This window comes from Trachemys scripta, chromosome 4 (assembly GCF_013100865.1).
Source record: "Trachemys scripta elegans isolate TJP31775 chromosome 4, CAS_Tse_1.0, whole genome shotgun sequence".
Taxonomy (NCBI): Eukaryota; Metazoa; Chordata; order Testudines; family Emydidae; genus Trachemys; species Trachemys scripta.
Genome location: NC_048301.1, coordinates 90,297,756 through 90,317,928, shown reverse-complemented (window position 1 = coordinate 90,317,928; position 20,173 = coordinate 90,297,756). Strand labels below are relative to the sequence as shown.

Below are 20,173 nucleotides of genomic sequence, written 5' to 3'. Positions count from 1 at the left end.
GGGAGCTTACAAAACACTTCCTTGAAGCCCAACTGTGAACGAAGGAAGTTTGTGCATGGTGTTATTGTAAATATCTTCTGCAAAATAAAGATATAGAACATTCTATTATGCAAACCTCCACAAGGAGTTTAAAGAAAAACAAACACACACTATAAGTCCCAATAACAAGGAAATACAATACACTACATTGTCAAGTATTTATCTGTGAAATTGTTAGTAGGCAACAGGGAGAAAAATCTATACACAGGTCTTCATGCATGCTGTAATCAATTTAGCAAGTGATCACATATATACAGCTGCAAGCTATATAGAGGAAGCCAGGATAAATAGTTCCTTGAGGCCAGGAGGTTAGTGAAGGTTCAGTGCAAGGCATCTGAATTTTGCAAACCTGCCAGTCACCCATGGTTTGGATTCCTTCAAAAAGGTAGTTTAAAAAGTTGCTACCCTCTGGGGATGAAGGGCTTTCATGTAATTCACCGAATATTAACATCTCACTAAGTTCTCATTTTCTCTCTTGAAATAAATATTTTTTCTAGAAGCTGGGAAGTTATTGAATGCTTAAAGACAGGGAATAGATAGCTTAGATGGGGTACAGAGTATGTAGGAAGAAGTTTCCCCAATTCACCTTATCAAATACAGCACTAATCATTACGTAAGCAAGAAAATGGTGGTTCAGAAGATTGAGCCCATGGGTAACTGTCCACATTTGCTGTACCATGCTGGGCATTTCAAACTCTACTTTATAAAACAGAACATACACAAGAATCAAGATGGTCAGTTTAGTTATCTTACATTTACATTGTACTCTTCTTCTCAAAATGCTTTAAAAACTATACAGTAGTAATGAAATGGAGCTATGTGTCTCCCTTAAGAAGGATGTTTCTCTCTCCCTAAGATGGATCAACATTCCTGATAAGATAGCAGAAGTGTTCCCTCCTCCCTCTCTACATGATGTACAGCATAGGAGAGGGGGAGGATACAGAAGAGAGATTTAGGACACCAAGGCAGAAGAATCATTTCCACAGAGCAAATACCATCTTATCATTTATTACCTCACCTGTAGATGCCCAAACATAGTAAATGCTAGCACTACAGATATCTGCCTCCAGGGATGAAAGGGCTGAGTCATGCCTGTGATACCTGAAACTTAAAAAATTGTTTATACGGAGGATCTACCTAAACAGCCATTAGGATAGCTGTACCAGTGCAAGCCCCTAGCCTAGCATAGACAGGCAAAGCCACTATTTTCAATGGTGGAACTTGCCCATTTGAAATCTGTGTAAATTGTGCTGATGCAAACCACACAGTATAGCAGTTTAACTAATTTACACAAATAAATACATTATACTTAGTTCTTACCCAGTGCTTTTCTACAACGTTATAGAACTGCAGCTATACCCGTGGCTAGCCATCAATGGCTGAAAATACAGAAAGTCCCTAATTTAGATAAGATCTGAGCTGAGACCCTAGGCTTCAAACCCACAGTTCAAGTTCATGTCCAAAATGCTTCCAAGGTCTAACACCACAGAAGGCAACTACACTAGGGATGTATTTGGCACTATTTCATAATCTGAGGCTTAGTCCAGTAAGCCACCCCCTTCTCTGACAATCTGAATGAATAAAGATTTGAAATAAATGAAGAGTGAGACAGCAAGTGTCTCACTGGGAAAAACCAGGCACATCAAATCCTTCCAGTCCAGAAAAAAAAAAAAAGTATAAACGTATACGAAGCCCAAATAGCTCGGTGCAGTCGTCTCACCCCACAAAGCAGGTTGTAAGGACCTTTACGCGCATCTCCCCCATACCCCGCAAAAATAAGGAACCTCGAGGATGAGTGTCAGGTGAGGAGTCTCTCACACCCCTTCCCCAAGTCAGCGTGGCTTTGGGGAGGGTCGGACTGGCAGAAAGAGTCTCCCACAATCACAAATCGGGAGGCGGCACTGAAGTAGCTGCGGGTTTAAGGAAGGGAAGAGGAGCAGACAAGGAATAGGAGGAAGGGGGCAGCCAGCAGAAGGAGGTGGGGGATAGGGGACAGTCAGCCAGCATCCTGCGCTGCGAGGCCGGGTCCCGGCTCTGCACCAACCTAGCACACAATCCAGGGAGGGGAGCCCACTGGAGAGCAACAGCTGCCCGTGGCGCACCGAGGGCCGGGTGCCCGCGATTGCGGCCAGGCGGCTGCTAGCAGGAACTTTCCGCTGGAAACTGGTAGCCCCGTCACTCGGCGTCGCCCCGCCGGTCGCCAAGGCCGCCATCTTAGCTTCCTCCCGGTTGACAGGAGGAAAGGGACGCCGGGAAAGATAAGCCCCCTTCCCCCTCCGCCCGCTTCGACCTATGGGGAGACGGTTTGGGATCCTCGCCAGCCAATAGCAAGGAGCGTTGTTGGCAGGCGTTGTAGCTCTGGTGAGGGGGAGGGGGAGATCCTGAAGCTGCGGGGCAGGCAGGTAGGTGAGGGAGGGATGGCGGGGAAAGGCTGCGTCTTACCCCTTATCCAGCCGCTCAGGAATTGAGGGGGCTCCCCACCCCGGGTGTGAGATCACGGGGGTCTTCCCTGACACCCCTGGACCAATGCCGCCCCTGACCAGGAGGTTTTGGGGTGCGTGTCACGGCGCAGTGTCCTGAGCTGGCGGTTCCCCCACGGACCCCGGCGTCAGGAGGAGCTGTTCTCTCATCCCCTGAACGCCGCGCGCTGCTGGCTCAGAGGGAACCCAGGACTCGTGAGACGCGGGGCACCTGTAGCGCGAGGGGAAGGTTGGCTCCAGCCCAGGGCTCTTGGAGATCAGGAGTCTAATCCTGACCGACCGACTGGTGACCTCGACCAAGGCTCGGAGCCAGCCGTTCCCTGTGTCTGTGTGAAACCACGTTGACTTTAGAGATGGTCCGTCCATGTGGTGCCAGTGTAGGGTTGCGTCCTAAAACTTCATTATGTGAGGGGCCAACAACGACTTGAAATTGAATGTTAAAATTTTAAGTATTACAGGTGCTCTTTTAAGTGACCTGGCCAATCTCAGTGCTTTCACAGTTACAAACTGTTTTCCTCCTCTCGTTTCTGTATAAAAAAAACATAAACCGGAAACTCTACATGACAGGGTAGTAAATGCACAAAACAAAAGCTTGCTTTTAATAATATTAAATGTTACTTCTAACAGCTGGTAAGGAGATTTAATCAGAAGTGTGATGCTTAAGTAGGCAGTCTCCCTTCGTTTCTATTAAACACTTTGAGATTTTCTGATGAATGGTGCTATTTAAGATCCCCTCTCTCTTGAAGTGACATCCAGGTTGGGAGACCCTTATATAAAGCTCATGGCAAGATTAGGGCTAAAGTGAAAATGTCTTAGTATGAGAAGTGTAGTTCCCATATGTCACTGGTTTTTACTATAATTTAACTAGCTGCTAACAATACAGCATATTTTTATTTTGCGTCTTTAAGTAGTGTATATGTTGTTTTCTATTTAGCCTGTGACCTGACTCTCGGTAATACAAATTCAAGAATGTGGAAAACCCATGAAATACCTGAGTTTAGTATCACCATGTGGCTTCTGATAATCATTTTTTTAATGAGATTATCTAAATTTTATTGAGTATATTTTAGCTCTTGTGCTTTCTGAAAGAAGCCTTGACAGTGTGGTGAATTTCGATTTAAAGACTGGTCCAAAGGAGAGCTGGGGCTAGTATTTGTGTGTCCACATTTTTCTCATGTGTAGTTGTCACATGCGCATTTAATCACCAAGATTTTATAAACTAGAAAAAAATCAAACATGATTTATTGTTTAAAAAAGCCCTCATGATGTTTAAGCCAATGTAATAATTTGGGGCAGGTTCTCACTCTTGATTTTTGCATATTTGGGGTTGGAAACACTGGTTTTTTTTGCTTATGAATTTCTCTTAAAACAATATTTGCATTAAAGATAAATTACGAAGTGTTGATACTCCAGAATTTTAAAAGAAACAAATGTTGTCCCTCTTGTCAAGTCTAAACACACAAAGCTTGGCTTCTAGCATCCTAAAATCCCACTCAGCAAAATCACACTGGTTCTACTGCAGTCGGAGCCATCTGCATCTAAGGCCTCCTCTTCTGCACCTGTTGGGAAGAAGGGGCAATGCCAGGATTTGCACTAAGCCAGCATTGCCAAATCACTTGGTTTTATAATGATCCTCAATATTTGTTTGATGGTTGGGCAGGGCTCACTCACCCTCAGAACACCCTCCCCCTCCTCTGGCATCAGTTGGGATGTTACCACTATCTTTATCCCCAGCTCTTCTGTTGCTCAGCCCTCCGGCCAAGTCACTTAAGTTCAGATCTTTTCCAAGGTATCAAACAAATCCAGACAAAAGTTCAAATGGAACTCTGCTGCTTCTGCTGCTACCTCTATTGTCTCTGTGTAACCTAACCCTCAGCCAGAGAGCCCTAGCTCCTTCAGTCTACTTATTATGGCTTAGCTCCACCCCCTCTGGCTAAGAGTCAATTAGCTACTCACCTCACCAGGTGCAAAGTATGACTAATTAGGTGCATTCACTAGCCCAGCAGGTGATGGGGATTAAGCCCCTTCAATGATGTTTTTTTAATTTCTGATTTCTGCCTTCAATCTTGTGAAATTTAGCCTTCATCCAAAATAGTCACCATGTTGCTTTAACTTTTGTAAATGAAAAGTGTGACTGCCCCCAGCAAAAACAGATGTTATCTCTCATTGGGTATGTCTACACTCAGAGCCGGCACTAGGCATAAGCAGACTAAGCAGTTTCTTAAGGCCCCAAGCAGCTTAAGGGCCCCCCCCCCATTCGCTTTTGTTACGTGTTGTGTATGTGGCTGGCCCCCAAAATATTCCTGCTTAGGGCCCCGCCGTGGGCTAGCACTGCCTCCGTCTGCACTGGAGCTGTAAGGTGTATTTTCCAGCTTGAGTAGACATACCTGGGCTAGCTCTGATGAAGCTAATATGCTAAAAATAGCAGTGTAGCTACAGCACCGCAAGTCACGGGATAGGCTAGCTGCCCCCATTGTGATCCCATCTGACACATAAGATATGTTCTTAGGGAACTAGCCCCTCCTGCTACTCACACTGCTGCAGCTACACTTCTGTTTTTAGCATGGTGCCTTGCTTAAAATTAGTGCATGATGTGTACTCAAGCTAGAAATTATACCACTAGCTCCAGCATAAACTCGCACATGGTTTTAATGGGGCTTAAGCTAGGCTACCCTGAGGGAAGTCAGTTCCCCCTTGGTCACCATGGGATGGGAAAATGTGCAGGTGATCGAAGTTGGACTTTGGACAGCAGGAGGGAGAGGGCATGTTTTAGGGAACTGGGTAGGGGTCAGAGAAATGTTGGAGAAGCAGAAGGCAGATTGAGAGGTGATTCAAGGGAATCTGGCTGGCAGAAAAAAACGGAATGCATAGGAGACTGTCAGGAAAAAGGGAAGGAAATATGGCGGTCAAGTGACTGTAGACTAGGGCAAGTGACTGGGAGAGCATGCAAAGAGAGGGAATGCAGCAGCTCTCTCTTCTGTATAACTTGGGAGGGTGAGAGAGAAGTAAAGGAAGGCTGCTCATATCCCGGGGACAGGAGAGGATGAGTTCTCTGTGATCAGTGAACAAGGAGGTTGCACTTTTGTGTGTGTATTTAAGTCTGAATGTTGACTCTGAGATAATTACACACAAGTTGGGATTTGGTGGCTTTCCCCTAAAGGCGGCTTAAACAAAAAATTAAAAGGCAGGCAATAAACAATGCGATTTTTATTTAAAACATGTTTACTTAGCCAATCTCGTGAGTTTTTTTGTGGAGGTGGAGGAGTCTCGTAATTTGTGAATGTCTGGGATTGGCAAACCTGCCGAACAGAATAAATGCAGAGATTGATTCATACCCTGTTCAATTTTACAATTCCATTAATTTCAGTGGAGTTGCTGATGTAAAACTGATGTAAAAGAGTGGTGAATGAGGCTCAGTCCTAAAATTTCAAATATGCTTAGATTTTTAAAACATAATATTTGAAATCAGTGCCTCCTTCACTTTCCTTCCAAATTATATTCCACATATTTAAATATTTGAAATAGCGTGTTTGCACTTGCAGCAGTTTTCAGAGTGGTGCACTCTGGGCAGTTATCCCACAGAGCATCTCTTTCTCTTCTGCCACTAAGAGTTGTGGGAAGGCGGAGGGGGTCGCGGGGCATCCTGGGTCCTGTCCCAGTGCCCCGTGATGCATTGCTTCGCATCCCAGCAATCTCTGTGCTTCTGTCTGCATTTGGCGCCATCTTTCAACGGTTTGTGTACTGCGCGCTCTGCCTTTTCGGTCTGCAGGACTGGATCCCGCACTGTTGACCAATATACTGCTCGCTCTCACTAACACTTCATGAGTGGTGGTGGAGTTATTCCTTAAACTACAAAGGCAAGAGGAGTTTGATGTTGATCTCGCCACGCGTAGTAGCTACAACACGAGATTGCTTTTGGCATTCACGGGGGTGCTGACTACAGTGGAACACTGCTTTTGGGCTCAGGAAACAAGCACTGAATGGTGGGATCACATTGTCATGCACGTCTGCGATGATGAGCAGTTGCTGCAGACCTTTTGGATGAGGAAAACCACATTCATGGGGACTGTGTGATGAGCTCGCCCCAGCCCTGCGGTGCAAGGACACGAGAATGAGAGCTGCCCCGTTGTTGGAGAAGCGCGTGGCGATTACACTGTGGAAGCTGGCTACTCCAGACTGCTACCGATCGGTCGCTAATCAGTTCAGAGTGGGAAAGTCGACCATTGACTCGTGTTGATGGAAGTGTGCAGGGCCATTTATCGCATCCTGTTCTGAAAGACCACGACTCTGGGCAATGTGCGTGACACTGTGAATGGCTTTGCACAAATGGGCTTCCCTATCTGCGGAGAGGCGATAGATGGCACGCTTATTCCAATTCTGGCACCAGACCTCCTAGTACGTTAATTGGAAGGGGTATTTCTCTATGGTTCTTCAGGTGCTTGTGGATCACCGTGGGCATTTCACGCACATTAATGCAGGCTGTTCCGAAAAGGTGCATGATGCACACATCTTTCAGAACACTGGTCTGTTCAGGAAGTGCGAGCAGGGACTTTCTTCTTGGACCAGAAGATCATCGCAGGGGAAGTCGAAATGCCCATTGTGATCCTGGGAGACTCTGCCTAGCCCTTAATGCCATGGCTTAGGAAGCCATACACAGGGCACCTTTACAGCAGCAAGGAGTGGTTCAATAACAGGCTGAGTAAGCGGAGAATGACTGAGTGTGCTTTTGGCCATTTAAAGGCCCACTGGCTCTGCCTATATGGGAGGCTGGACTTGGCTGATGACAATATTCCTATGCTTATTGCTGCGTGCTGTACGCTTCATAATATTTGTGAAGGGAAGGGTGAAAGTTTCACTCAAGGCTAGATTGCTGCGGCTCGGCGCCTCGAGGCTGAATTTGAGCAGACAGAGACCAAGGCGATTAGAGGGGTGCAGCGCAGGGCCATAAGGATCAGGGATACCTTGAGGCATCAATTTGATGCTGAAATCCACTAATATTTGTTGCTATGCTTGGGACTGCAGTGCTTATAATGCTAGGAGGTGGTCGTGATTGGTGCAGACAATGCACTGCGAAGGTTTAAGAAAATTGCCTGGTGCTTTGCAGGGCTCTGTTTGCTTTCAATTAATGTAATAAAGATTGCTTTCAAAACAAAACAATTCTTTTATTAAAAAACAACCAGAGGAGAGAGTCAAACAAAAAAACATATCAGCACTGTGGGAGATTGAGGGAAGGGAGGGTCCCAAGAGGATGTGGGGTCCCAGGACGGTTAAAGATTTGTGTATGTCCATGAATCATATGCAACCTTGTCCTTTGGAGTACAGTGTAGCAGGTACTGTACTTCAGCTGGTGTAAACTGCAGAGGGACAGGTGTTGAATGCAGTGGGTACTAGGAGTCCGCAGGGCTGGACTGTGACAGGGCAGAAGTGGAATGCAACGGGTACAGACCGGAGCCAGGAGGCTGATAAGAGTGTGTTGGTGGTATCTGGGGGGGACGCACGGGAAAGAGTTTTGTGACAGCGGCTGTAGGGGAGAGCAGGCATGGAGCGGCTCAGTTTGTAGTGCTAGTAGCACCTGGTGCATGTCCGATTGGCACTCCATAACTTTTAAGAGCTGCTCCGTGGCTTCGTTCTGATGTGCTGCGTTCTCCTTTTGGTCCCTCTCCTGGCTGTCCTGCCACTCCTTCAATTCTTGTTTTTCGGCCACGGAGTGCATCATGACATCACGCAGAAAGTCCTCTTTAGTTCTTCGTGGCCGCTTTCTAATTCTGCGCAGCTGTTTAGCCGGCGATAACACGGGGAGGCTGGGCTCCCAAGGTCATCTCTGTGAAGCCAAAATGCAGCATTTTACAGAAGCAGTATTGTTTGCAACACACAGACCACTGATTCAGTGATTTAAAACACAGCCACTATTCATGTACCTGTCTCTAACTGGCTGACCCCAGGCAAGCGCACATAAGCCACAAGACCCCCAAAATGGTGAGTAACCGCAGGGGCAGGGGAAATCAGTGTTCCAGGACCATACTGTACAATGGGCACCTGACTCCTGGGGAGAGCCAGCACTGTAGGGGGGGGCTTATAAACATTACTGTCCCACATTTTCCACAGGCTGTGTTAATTATGGAAGATATCTCGCTACTGAGGGTGAGCAGGGAATCAAGGGAGGGTCTTCTCCAAGACTGCTGCTTCCGCCCTGGCCCTTATGTGGCTCACTTGTGTGCAGCAGTGGTCTCTTCCCACCATGACAGCAGAGTGGCGCAGGAAAGTTACCCTTAATGGGCCAAGAAACAAAGCAGCTCTGACAAAGAACCTGTGGCAGCGGATTGCCCAGTGACTCCATGAGAGTTCCGTGGAGATCTGAGGCAGATTCCTGTGAAGTTAGGGAGTCTATCAACACCCTTTCCCACCACTCAGACTAGGCATGTGGTGATATGCGCATCATACAGACGCAAGCCTGCTTTCTGCAACTCTCCTGCCCCCAACAACTCGCTTCGGTGATTCTCAAAATCAAAGCCACTTACAGGGGCCTTCTCCTGTTTGCGCTTTGCCAAGCTCCGACTGGTGTGACTGGCTAGCCTTCTTCAGGGTAGAGAAGAGCTCCTGGCTGCATGCATCTCTGACCTCCAAGTCGTTCTCTGCCTGTGGGTCCACCTTCCCCCCCTCCACATCCTCATCCAAGATTTCCTCCTCCTGGCTCGGTCCACTCTCGACTCGCACGCAAGCCACCGAAGTATCCACAGGGGCCTTCGCAGTGGAAGTGGGGTCGCCTCAGAGTATTGCATCCAGCTCTTTGCAGAACCGGCAGCTCGTGGGCATAGCACCGGAGTGGCAGTTTGCCTCCCGCACCTTGTGGTAGGTGTTCCGCAGCTCCTTCACTTTGACCCTGCACTGCAGTGTGTCCTAGTCATGGCCCCTTTTTGTCATGCATCGTGAAATCTGTCTGTAGGCATCATAATTGGGGGGAGGAATAGCTCAGTGGTTTGAGCATTGGCCTGCAAAACCCAGGGTTGAGAGTTCAATCCTTGAGGGGGCCACATAGGGATCTGGGGCAAAATCAGTACTTGGTCCTGCTAGTGAAGGCAGGGGGCTGGACTCGATGACCTTTCGGGGTCCCTTCCAGTTCTAGGAGATAGGATATCTCCATTAATTAATTTATTTTTATTTATTTATTTAATTCCTACGGCTGAAGCGCAGCTGGGATTGGACAGCCTCCTCTTCTCAAATGCTGATGAGGACCAGCAGCTCAGCATTACTCCAAGTGGGGGATCACTTGGTTCGTGGAGCAGGCCCACTGACCTGGAAAGATGCGCTGAGACCATTGCATGCGTCACCGAGCAAACAGGAAGGGGACTTTAAGGGGTGGGGTTCATGGTTGCTCACCTGAGGGCAGGGCCATAGAGTTCAAACCGATGACCAGAGAGGTGAGAACAGGCATTGTGGAACACCTCCCGGAGGCCAATCCTGCAGCGCTGTAATCGACCAGGGTGTCTACACTGGCACCGCGGCACTGTAGCCCCAGCGCAGAAAGCTGTATGCCTCTCATTGGGGTAGTTTTTTTTACAGCGCTGCAACTGCGCAGTTTCTGCGCATTAAGTACCTTGGCACTGTGTATACCTCAGGAGTTACACCGCTGAAAGCTACTTTACCAGATTGCCAGTGTAGACAAGGCCTTTGTTTGGAACAGATTCATCTGAAGGTGAATGAGCAAATGTTTTTGAGTAGACACATTCAAGTTATTTTGGTTCTAGACACATTCAAGTATCCCACTATATTTGTTAAAAAGATGACTTAAAAGAAAAAGATGAGGAGGAAATGAGTAATAAACAGAGAATGGTAGTTAGTTGTACTCATCAGAAGTCCAAGTGCAGGTCTTTGGCATAAATAATCACACGTTTACAATCCTTGTGCTGTCATTTGAAACTAGGAATAAACATAATTTTGCTTGATATAGCACTTTTAAATCAATTTATTTTCTGTACTGATTTGTAAACCCTTGCTTGGAATGAATAATGTATTATGTTTTATGTTATAATTGAGGGCAAGAAAATTGAGTAGTGGACTATCCCCTTCCTCGGCATGCTATGGAGTGGACAGATACCGAGCACGATAAAGGGGTAGTTGCCTGAGAATCAAGCAGGTATTTCACAGTGCTTCATTTTACTTAAAGTAAATGTTGTGGTTTAGTTTGAGTTGTTGTCCATTGAAGAGAAAGGGCAATAATTCACATTGTAAATGTCAACAAGAGATTTACACTAGTTAGCAGAATTATAAACAGCATAAACTGCTTCTTCAGCATAAGAACTGGACTTTTAACATTAATACGATATTCCAACATGTTCTTAACATGTTACATTTTCAAGAACTATTCTTAGGCAATAGAGGTAGCTAAAATTTGAAAAACATACCCAATACCTCCATTTAAAATTTTTTAGGGGGCCGCAAATAAAAAATGGTTGAAAACCACTGATCTAGACACAAGAGGTCAACACCAAAGCCCCTTCTGTAGTGGTCATGGAAACCATGTTGCTCTGTCTAACAAGAGCCGTATTTAAACATGGTTCACGAGAAAGGTGCTAACATGTTTTTCTTGGCCAGTGTAGATAGGACCTATGTAAGAAAAATATTGTTTATAAAGACACGACTGTCTTCTGAACTATTGTAGAAGGAGCTTGTGTGCACTCATGAATCTCCTATTCATTTTCAATGTAGACTGATAAGACCAACTAAATCAAGGCAGATTTTTCTAAAAGCTTTGACTTCAATGGGACTATTTACATGCTTAAAGTGAAGCATGTCCCTAAGTGTATTGTTCCTAATTGGGGGCCTCAGTGCCTTTGTGAGGAGGCTTTTGGGCCATGTTGTTCTGACAAAGTTTTCTGTGGGGTGATTTTGTTTTTATTGTATCTCATGGAGTCTCTCCTAATTCTGATGTGTCTGTGCTTGTGAAGGCTTTTAGTGTTGCCTATATCACCAATTACTAAGCCTCTGATCCCATTAACACTTTCATACAGGCTTAACTTTATGCATGTGAGTGGGCCCATTGATTTTATTAAAGTCAGTGAGGTCACTCATTTGCTTAAAATTAGGCAGATGCTCAAGTGCTTTGCTGGATCAAGGTTGGAGTGCTAAGCACTTTGCAAGATCAAATTGGTATAGCACAGTATATGGAAAGGAGCAAAAATGGTATTTATGTTTTACAAGTCCATTTATAGTGTGCTTGTCATCACAGAGCACTGTAACAAGTGAGTGATTATAAAATTCTGTTTACAACATCTACTATAACTTCTTGTTTTGTATGGGAAGATCCATCTCAAATTATTAAAGGAATAAGTGGCTAAACATTCATGGATTATAGTCGTTATTTTTCCTGATTTTTCAGAATTGATATTTAGGCCAGTGATGGTTTATTTTTCAAGAGTAATAATCCATTTTTCAGTTTTCATTAATTATACCAAAAATGTGTGCATCTTCAAAGCTCGACATTCTAAAAGATAAATTCCCAGCAAGTGTGAGAGGTCATTAAGGCTTGTTAAACCTGTCTTCAAACAAGACTCACCAAAATCGTAATTTTAGCTATTTGTGGCCCATATATCCCAAATATTTCTCTGGCTCTCATTACGGTAGTATCTGAGAACTTTTAACATCTTTATCCTCAACATTTTTGTGAGGTAGGGAAGTACTATTATCCCTATTTACAGAAGGGGAACTGAGGCACAGAGACTAAATAAGACCCTAAGATCACACAGCACAACTCTGGCACAGTAGGGAACTGATCCTGGGTGTCCCAGGTTGTAGGCTAACACCCTAATCACTGCAATATCCTTCCTTATATATATTATAAACACTTTGCTTTATTGGGATTATATCAATTTTAACTAAAAACCATATATATAAAATGTATTGTATTGTAATTTTATAGAAGTAACAGAACAGTTTCCATTGTCTCCAGAGTACTCTAGACTGACCAGATTAATTGCATGGGACATGTATTAAAAACTAAATGTATTTTGCCACTGACCTCTTCTGAGGGAACTCCTCTGAGAGGCCTTAGCTAAGAAGCTCTCCCTATACAGATTTTAAAATAAATGTTCTAGGTAAACATCAAGAGGTAAAGTTTAGTCACTGGCAAAGTCTGATTATTCTTAGTGTTTACATTTTGCTGTTTTGTTTCATAGTGTGTATTTAAGGTCAAGACCAACATGAAAAATAGTTTATAATTTACCAATTCAGATCTTTAATTATAAACGGATTGATCCTGAAGTCCTTACCCAGAAGTCGGTTGGAAATGAGTCTGAATAAGGACTGCAGGGATGGTCCTATACTCAGGAGTATGCTGCTAAAATTAAAATGTAGCCAGGCATTTATTTTATTTTAAGAAATTGCATTTAAAAGATGGAAGAGTTTCTATTAAAGGCTTTGTGTGCAAGTTATACTTATAATATTTTGAAAGTTTTTTTTTAAACAACAAGACATATAACTGATGTGGTACTAAAGAACCTGTGGTGTAACAATTATAAAACCTATGGTATTTCTCCATAATTGGAAGAACATATGTGGTTTATAGTACAAAAATAAGGTCTCACTTGTTGAAAAAGTGTCTATGTATTTGGGCCCTATATTCTCCTACTCAAGGATTAGTAGATTTCTTTTTGCACTTAAACTACATTCTATCTATGCTTGCTCTTTTTGTATTAAAGTTTCATCCACATTACAAGTTTAATCATGTGTTAGCATATTGTTTGTCATGGTTACATGCATATGTATTCCGACACTGATTTTTGAGAATGTAGCAATTGCCATATTGGATCAGATCAGTCATCCATCAAGTCTAATATCCTGTCTTTGACAATTTCTAGCACTAGATATTTCAGAACAAGAGCAAGAAGTCCACAGCAGGGAGTTATGGGGTAAAATACCTCCTAAAAGTTTCCTTCTACTCCCCAATAGTTAGAGGTTGGTTTAAGCTCTGCTATATGAGGCTTTATATCCCTCCTGAAAATAATGATTATTTTTTTAATATTTACTCTGGAGGTTCTTGTTAGTCATATATATGTCTAAACCCTTTTGAATCCTAAGGTCTTGAACGCAAAGATACACCGTGACAATATGTTCCACAGGCTAATTGTGCATTGTGTGAAAAAGTGTTTCCTTTTGTTAGTTTTGAATTTGCAACTTTTCACTGAATTTGTCTTTGTTCTTGTATTATTAATAGATTGCAGCCCAGAAGGAACTATTGTGATCATCTAATCTGACTTCCTGTATAAAACATGCCATAGAACTTCCCTGAAAAAATTCCTAGAATGTATCTTTTAGGAAAAATCAAGTCTTGATTTAAAAACTGTACATGATGGAGAATCCACCTCGACCTTTGGTAAATTGTTCCAATGGCTAATAACCCTCACTGCTAAAAATTTATGCCTTATTTCTGGTCTCAATTTGTCTAACTTCAGCTTCAAACCATTGGACTGTATTACACCTTTCTCTACTATATTGAAGAGCTCATTATTAAATATTTGTGCCCCATGAAGGTACTCATAGACTGTAATAAAAATCACTCCTTAACCTTCTCTTTGTGAAGCATGTTTTCTAATCCTTTAATCATTCTTATAGCTCTTCTTTGAACTGCTGCAGTTTATCAACAACGTCTTGACTTGTGGACGACAGAACTGGACACAGTATTCCAGCAGCACTCACACCAGGGCTAACTACAGAGGTAAAATAATCTCTCTATTCCTCAAGATTCCCTTGCTTATGCATGCAAGGACTGCATTAGCCATTTTGGCCACAGCATTGCCGTAGGAGCTCATGTTCACCTGATTATTGACCACGCCCCCCAAATCTTTTTCCAGAGTCACTGCTTCCCAGGATAGAGTCCCCCGCTGTAGAGGCCTGCATTCTTTGTTCTTAGATGTTTACATTTAGGCATATTGTTTTCTTGTGCTCAGTTTATTAAGAGATCCAGGTCATTCTGAATCAATGACGTGTCCTCTTCCTTGTTTACTACTCCCCCAATTTTTGTGTCATCTGCAAACTTTGTCAGTGATGATTTTATGTTTTATTCCAGGTTCTTGATAAAAATGTTAAATAGTGTGGGGGTGAAGAACCAATCCCTGTGGGACCCCATTAGAAAAATATATATCTGATGATGATTCCTCATTTAGAATTACGTTTTGAGACCTGTCAGTTAGCCAGCTTTTAATCCATTTAATGTGTGCCATATTAATTATATGTTGTTCTAGTTTTTTTAATCCAAATGTTGTGTGGTGCCAACCCAAATGCCTTACCGAAGTCAAAGTATATTACAGCAACACTATTACCTTTATCAACCAAATATGTAATCTCATTAAAAAAAAAGATATCAAGTTAGTTTGACAAGATCTATTTTCCATAAATCCATATATTATATTACTCTCCTTTAATTTTTTATTAATCGAGTTCTATAGCCGTTGCTACATTATCTTACTCAGAATCGATGTCAGACTGACAGGCCTATAATTCCCCAGGTCATCCTGTTTTCTCTTTAAATATTGGCTCAACATTAGCTTTCTTACAGTCTTCTGGAACTTCCCCAGTGTTCCAAGACTTAATTAAAACCTACATTAATGGTCCAGCAAGCTTCTCAGCGGGCTCTTTTAAAACTCTCGGATACCAGTTATCCGGACTTGCTGATTTTAAAATGTCTAACTTTACTAGCTACTGTTTAATATCTTCCCGAGATGCTAGTAGAAAGGAAAGAGTGTTATCATATGATATGAGTACATCATCTGTTTTTTCCCAAATACAGAACAGAAATACTTATTGAACCCTTTTGACTCTTCTGCATTATTACTGATAATTTTACCATCTCCATCTACTAATGGACCAATACTATTGTCAGGATTCTTTTTGTTCCCGATATACTTTTAGAAACTGCTTATTGTTCTTAACTCTGTTCATAGATTTCTCTTTGTATCCCTTAGCTTCCCTTACCAATTTTCTATATTTCCTAACTTCTGATTTATGTTCATTACTATCAGCTTCCCTTTTCTTTTATTTGTTATAGATTTTATAGCTTCCTTCACTTCCCCTCTAAACCAGGTTGGTTTTTTAACCAATATGACCTTCCTCGATTTTGTGATTGTGGCTTTTTGGGCTTCTTAAGTGTTCTTAAACAATTCAGAATTATCATTCACATTTTTCTGATTAAATTCTTCCTTTCAGCTGATTTGGCTCATAATTGTTTTCAGCTTTGTGAAATTGGCCCTTTTAAAGTACCAAGTATATGTATTACTGGTCTGGACTTTATTCTGTTGGCACATTATAAATGTGATTAAGTCATGATCACTTGTACCTAAACAAACATTAATTTTTAGTTCTGTGATCAGTTCCTCTTTATCTGTCAAGACAAGGTCTAATATTGAATTCTCCCATGTCGGATGCAACATTTTTTCATTTAGGCATCTATTATCTATAATATGTAGAGATTCCAAGGATGTTTTATTACTGGCACCGTGAGGCCTTATGCCATTCAAATAAAAGTCTGCCATATTCACACAGATTTTTTTCTGCTTCACATTAGAGATAGATGCATAAGGAGCCAGGCATTCTGTTTCCAAATATGATTTGGTGGTTTGTAGCAGACATAAAGTAATATGCCATTTTGTGCTTTCTTTGTTAGGACATTGATCCACAGGCATTCAGATCATTTCCTTCTATGTTACCAGTAACTTGGAAACATGCAATGCCATTTTTAACATAAGCCACTCCTCTTCCCCTTTTGCCTACTCAGTCCTTCCTACATAGGATATAACTATTGATTTTTAACATTCCAGTCATGCAGATCATCCCACCGGATTTCAGTTATAGATCTAATTTATGCTAATAAATGAGCAGTACCCATTCCTCTTATTTGTTATCCAGGCTCTAACATTGGTGTATAGCCAATTAAAGAATTTCTTCTCTTCATGTCTTTTTCTTTCTTGATTAATTTTGTTCTCAACATCTTGATTTTGTGCTACATGAGTTTTCAGTCTTCCCTCTTTTTACCCTCCCCTTTTATTATGAGATCGAGTGAACAGAAGCTCCTAATTTACCTTTTCAATGCCGTTAATATTTTGTATACATATAGGGTGGATTGATTTAAATTGTCTTAATTAAATCACTAATAATCATCATGATTTAAATTGGCAAGCAGGAAACCTTGATTTAAATAATAAATTTTAATTTTGTTTTGCATTTATAATATTTTAGTTGTTTTCCTAAAGAAAGATTGGTTCTTGTTTGTTGTTAACTATTATCATATTGATTTGCAACTAAATATAGACCTCATATTAAATTTGGTGGCATTTTTTTTGTTTTTTGCTAAACAGGAAAATACACTAATGTACATGCATTTATATAGTCAATTATATAGCTTAACTCACATTCAGAGTCTTAATTTTTACATTTTTTTACCACTGTGACAAATTTCCTCCTCTATCTTGGTGGGTCCTGCGCTTATTGGTGGATTTTCTGGCCTCAGAGATTCACCATGTGGGTTGGGGAACAGCCCAGAGACCTTCCCCTCTGAAAGAACCCACAGTCCAGGTCAATTGGGAGGTTTGGGGGGAACCCGGGCCCGCCCTCTACTCTGGGTTCCAGCCCAGGGCCCTGTGGACTGCAGCTGCCTATAGTGCCTCCTGTAACAGCTGCATGACAGCTACAACTCCCTGGGCTACTTCCCCAGGGCCTCCTCCAAACACCTTCCTTATTCTCACCACAGGACCTTCCTCCTGGTGTCTGATAATGCTTGTGGTCCTCAGTCCTCCAGCAGCACTCCCTCTCAGCTCCTTGCACCTCTTGCTCCCAGCTCCTCACACTCTCACTACAAACTGAAGTGAGCTCCTTTTAAGACCCAGGTGCCCTGATTAGCCTGCCTGAATTGATTCTAGTAGCTTCTTCTTAATTGGCTCCAGGTGTCCTAATTAGCCTGCCTGCCATAACTGGTTCTAGCAGGTTCCTGATTACTCTAGTGCAGCTCCTGCTCTGGTCACTCAGGGAACAGAAAACTACTCATCCAGTGACCAGTATATTTGCCCTCTACCAGACTCCTGTACCCCGTTGGTCTGGGTCTGTCACACCACGTTAGAAAATGGTGAATGGATGTAATTCTTATTTACTAGATGATTAATTTTTTACTTGTGATTTGTGACAAGCTGTATTTGGATGGAAAACCAGCATTTTAATTGTTTAATTTAAATGTTATGGATACACAACAAAAAAGTTTTTCAAAACATGAAGTGATTGTCTCTGGGTCACTATGTCCTTCAAGATTTTAGAACTAGTAGATCTCATCCACTCTCACCTATTTTTTTTTCATAGATTGGAAGAAGAAATCAAGCTTTCTTGATTTTTCAACTCCCAATTGGTTTCTTAGAGTTGAATAAACTAAAATGAAGAAAATATTCTCTAACTGGAGAAGAGGCTACTTCTGACAAAAGATGGTCTCGTACTTCAACAGACTCTGGTTTCAGGTGCTTAGCCAGTGACTGCCATCAGTTCAGTAGTCTGAATATTTTTAAAACTTGTCAGCAAACATGTACTATTTAATGTTTTATTTTAATTTCTATTATTTTAATAGATTATAAGAAGTTAAGGCCTTATCCTAGGTTATCATAATTTCAAATTGAATTTTAACAAAAAAAACCCTGTATTTACATTTAAAAAAATTCAATTGTTATTTATCTACCCTATATACTTGTATCATTATTCAACTCCTCCTTAAGGTAAATAATACCAGTCGTTTCAATCACGCCATATGACAGTTATTCTATGCCCGTAATAGTTTACTGAACCCCGTCTATTTCTGCTATATTCTTTTTGTGATGAGATGAGCAGAACTGAACACAGAATTCCAGGTGAGGATGTGCCAATGATTTATATAATTTCATTATATGTTCTGTATTACTTTCCATCACACTTTATGTATCCTAGTAATTTGTTTGACTTCTTGACCACTGCTACATACCAAGTCCTAATCTTTTTCTTGAGATGATATTGTTAATAGAACCCCAGGCGTGGCATGTTTGTAGAAATTTTGGTGGTGCCCAGAACCTGCCCCTTCCCAAACTCCGCCCACCGCCTGCCCAAGGCTCTGGGAGGGAGTTTGGGTGAGACGAGGTCTGGGGTGCAGGCCCTAGGCTGGGGCAGGGGATTGGGGTGCAGGGGTGAGGGCTGTGGGGTGTGGCTGCAGATGAGGGGTTTGGGGTGTGGGAGGGGCTCAGGGTGAGAGTAGGAGTGTGGGGGCTCTGGCTGGGACTTGGGGATAAGGTATTTAGGGTGCTGGAGGGGTTAGGGTAGACGGTTGAGGGTGCGGTGGGGTGGGTGAAAGCTCTGACGGGGTGTGGGCTCTGGGGTGGGGCAGAGTTGGGGATGAGTTTGGGGTGCAGGCAGGCTGCTCTGGGACAGGGGCCAGAGAGGAGGACTCCCCCCAGCTCTTTCCCTGCCGGCAGCAGCAAGCTCTGGGCGACAAGCCCCCCTTTCCTGCCCTCCCCCATCAGCACACTCACCCCCACCACTGTCACTGCATGTGCTCCTAGGGTTCCTCTCAGGTCCAGGAATCTCCCTCGCCTCCCTTGTGGTGAGTTTGCCAGGGGGCGCTGCATGCGCTTCCTCCCCTGCTGTTGCCCCGACTGTAGCCTCACTGGGGGTGAGGGATGGGGCTGCCTCCTTGCCCAGCATGGAGCAGGAGCGGTGACTGCGGGCAGGGGGGTCCCCTGTGCTGCTGGAGGGTCCCATTGGAAAAGGGAAGGGTCTGAGGGGGAAGGGCAGGCTCAGTCAGTCTGCCCTGGCAGTGGAGATGGGGGGCACTAGGACCCTGCGGCAGCAATTGCTGCCGGGAGGCAGCACATGGAAGAGACAGGGACACTGCTCCAGGGGCCCGGGAAAGGCGGGCGGCAAGTCGGGGCCAGGGGACACCCAGGGAAGGCGTGGGGGGGCTGCAGGTGAGGCCGGAGGGGACACCTGGCCCCAAGTATTGCTGGACTTGGGCCCCTGGCTCGGAATATTGCTGGTGCCTGAGCACCACGTGAATATGGAACTCACCGCCTATGTTAAGAACCCAACTTTAGTAGCTCAATTATTTAATTGTGAATTAGTTTGTATTTGTCACTAGTGAATTCATCTGCCATCATGTTGCCTATTTGCCTAGTTTGGGGAGGTCATCCTAAAATTCTCACTCTTCTCTGGTCTTGATTAACCAGAATAACTGTGTCTTCTGAAAATGCTCTCTACTCCATCCTCTTTCCAGGTGATTAATAAAGACATTGTATTGCTAGTGTGTATAAGACAGTTAAAGGGAACAGAGTTAGACTAATTGTAACACTATTTTACATACAAATATAACTGTGTGGGGGAGGACCCAGTAACAACACTAATTTCCTTCCCCGCCCCCTCCACCCGACCAGTTAAAAAGTCATTTACGCTTTTAGTGTGGATGGGACTTAATCATGTTCTTGCAACTACACATTTTAACCAGATAACCAGTTCACTGGCAGTTACATTTATAATGTACAAAGGTCTTAACACAGTTATAGAATTCATATGAAAAAGAGTTGAAAAATAGATGCCGCTAGGCATGACAGATAACTTATGCTATCATGCAGTTATGCTTTTTAATATGGACTGGTTATACTTTTAAT

General features: G+C 43.2%; 2 protein-coding genes across 19 annotated transcripts in view; one reads left to right on the top strand and one right to left on the bottom strand.

Moving 5' to 3' along the window:
• The window catches only part of ELP4 (elongator acetyltransferase complex subunit 4), a 256,311-nt gene extending 254,026 nt beyond the window's left edge, over positions 1–2,285 (bottom strand). For 3 of the 5 annotated variants that reach the window (XM_034769884.1, XM_034769882.1, XM_034769881.1), the window contains exon 1: positions 2,084–2,285. In XM_034769884.1, the coding sequence (XP_034625775.1) occupies positions 2,084–2,252 (169 nt within the window). In that variant the 5' untranslated portion in view covers positions 2,253–2,285. The remainder of the gene's footprint in view (positions 1–2,083) is intronic. The other 2 variants (XM_034769880.1, XM_034769883.1) reach the window with 2 other exon arrangements.
• Positions 2,286–2,362: 77 nt separating this feature from the next.
• Positions 2,363–20,173, top strand: part of IMMP1L (inner mitochondrial membrane peptidase subunit 1) — a 71,475-nt gene continuing 53,664 nt past the window's right edge. For 2 of the 14 annotated variants that reach the window (XM_034769887.1, XM_034769890.1), the window contains exons 1-3: positions 10,079–10,653; positions 13,729–13,887; positions 14,127–14,229. The gene's annotated coding sequence lies outside the window, so the exon portion shown is untranslated. Of the gene's footprint in view, positions 2,446–8,667; positions 9,369–10,078; positions 10,654–13,728; positions 13,888–14,126; positions 14,230–17,855; positions 18,008–20,173 lie in introns of those variants that run through there. The other 12 variants (XM_034769889.1, XM_034769893.1, XM_034769898.1 and 9 more) reach the window with 9 other exon arrangements.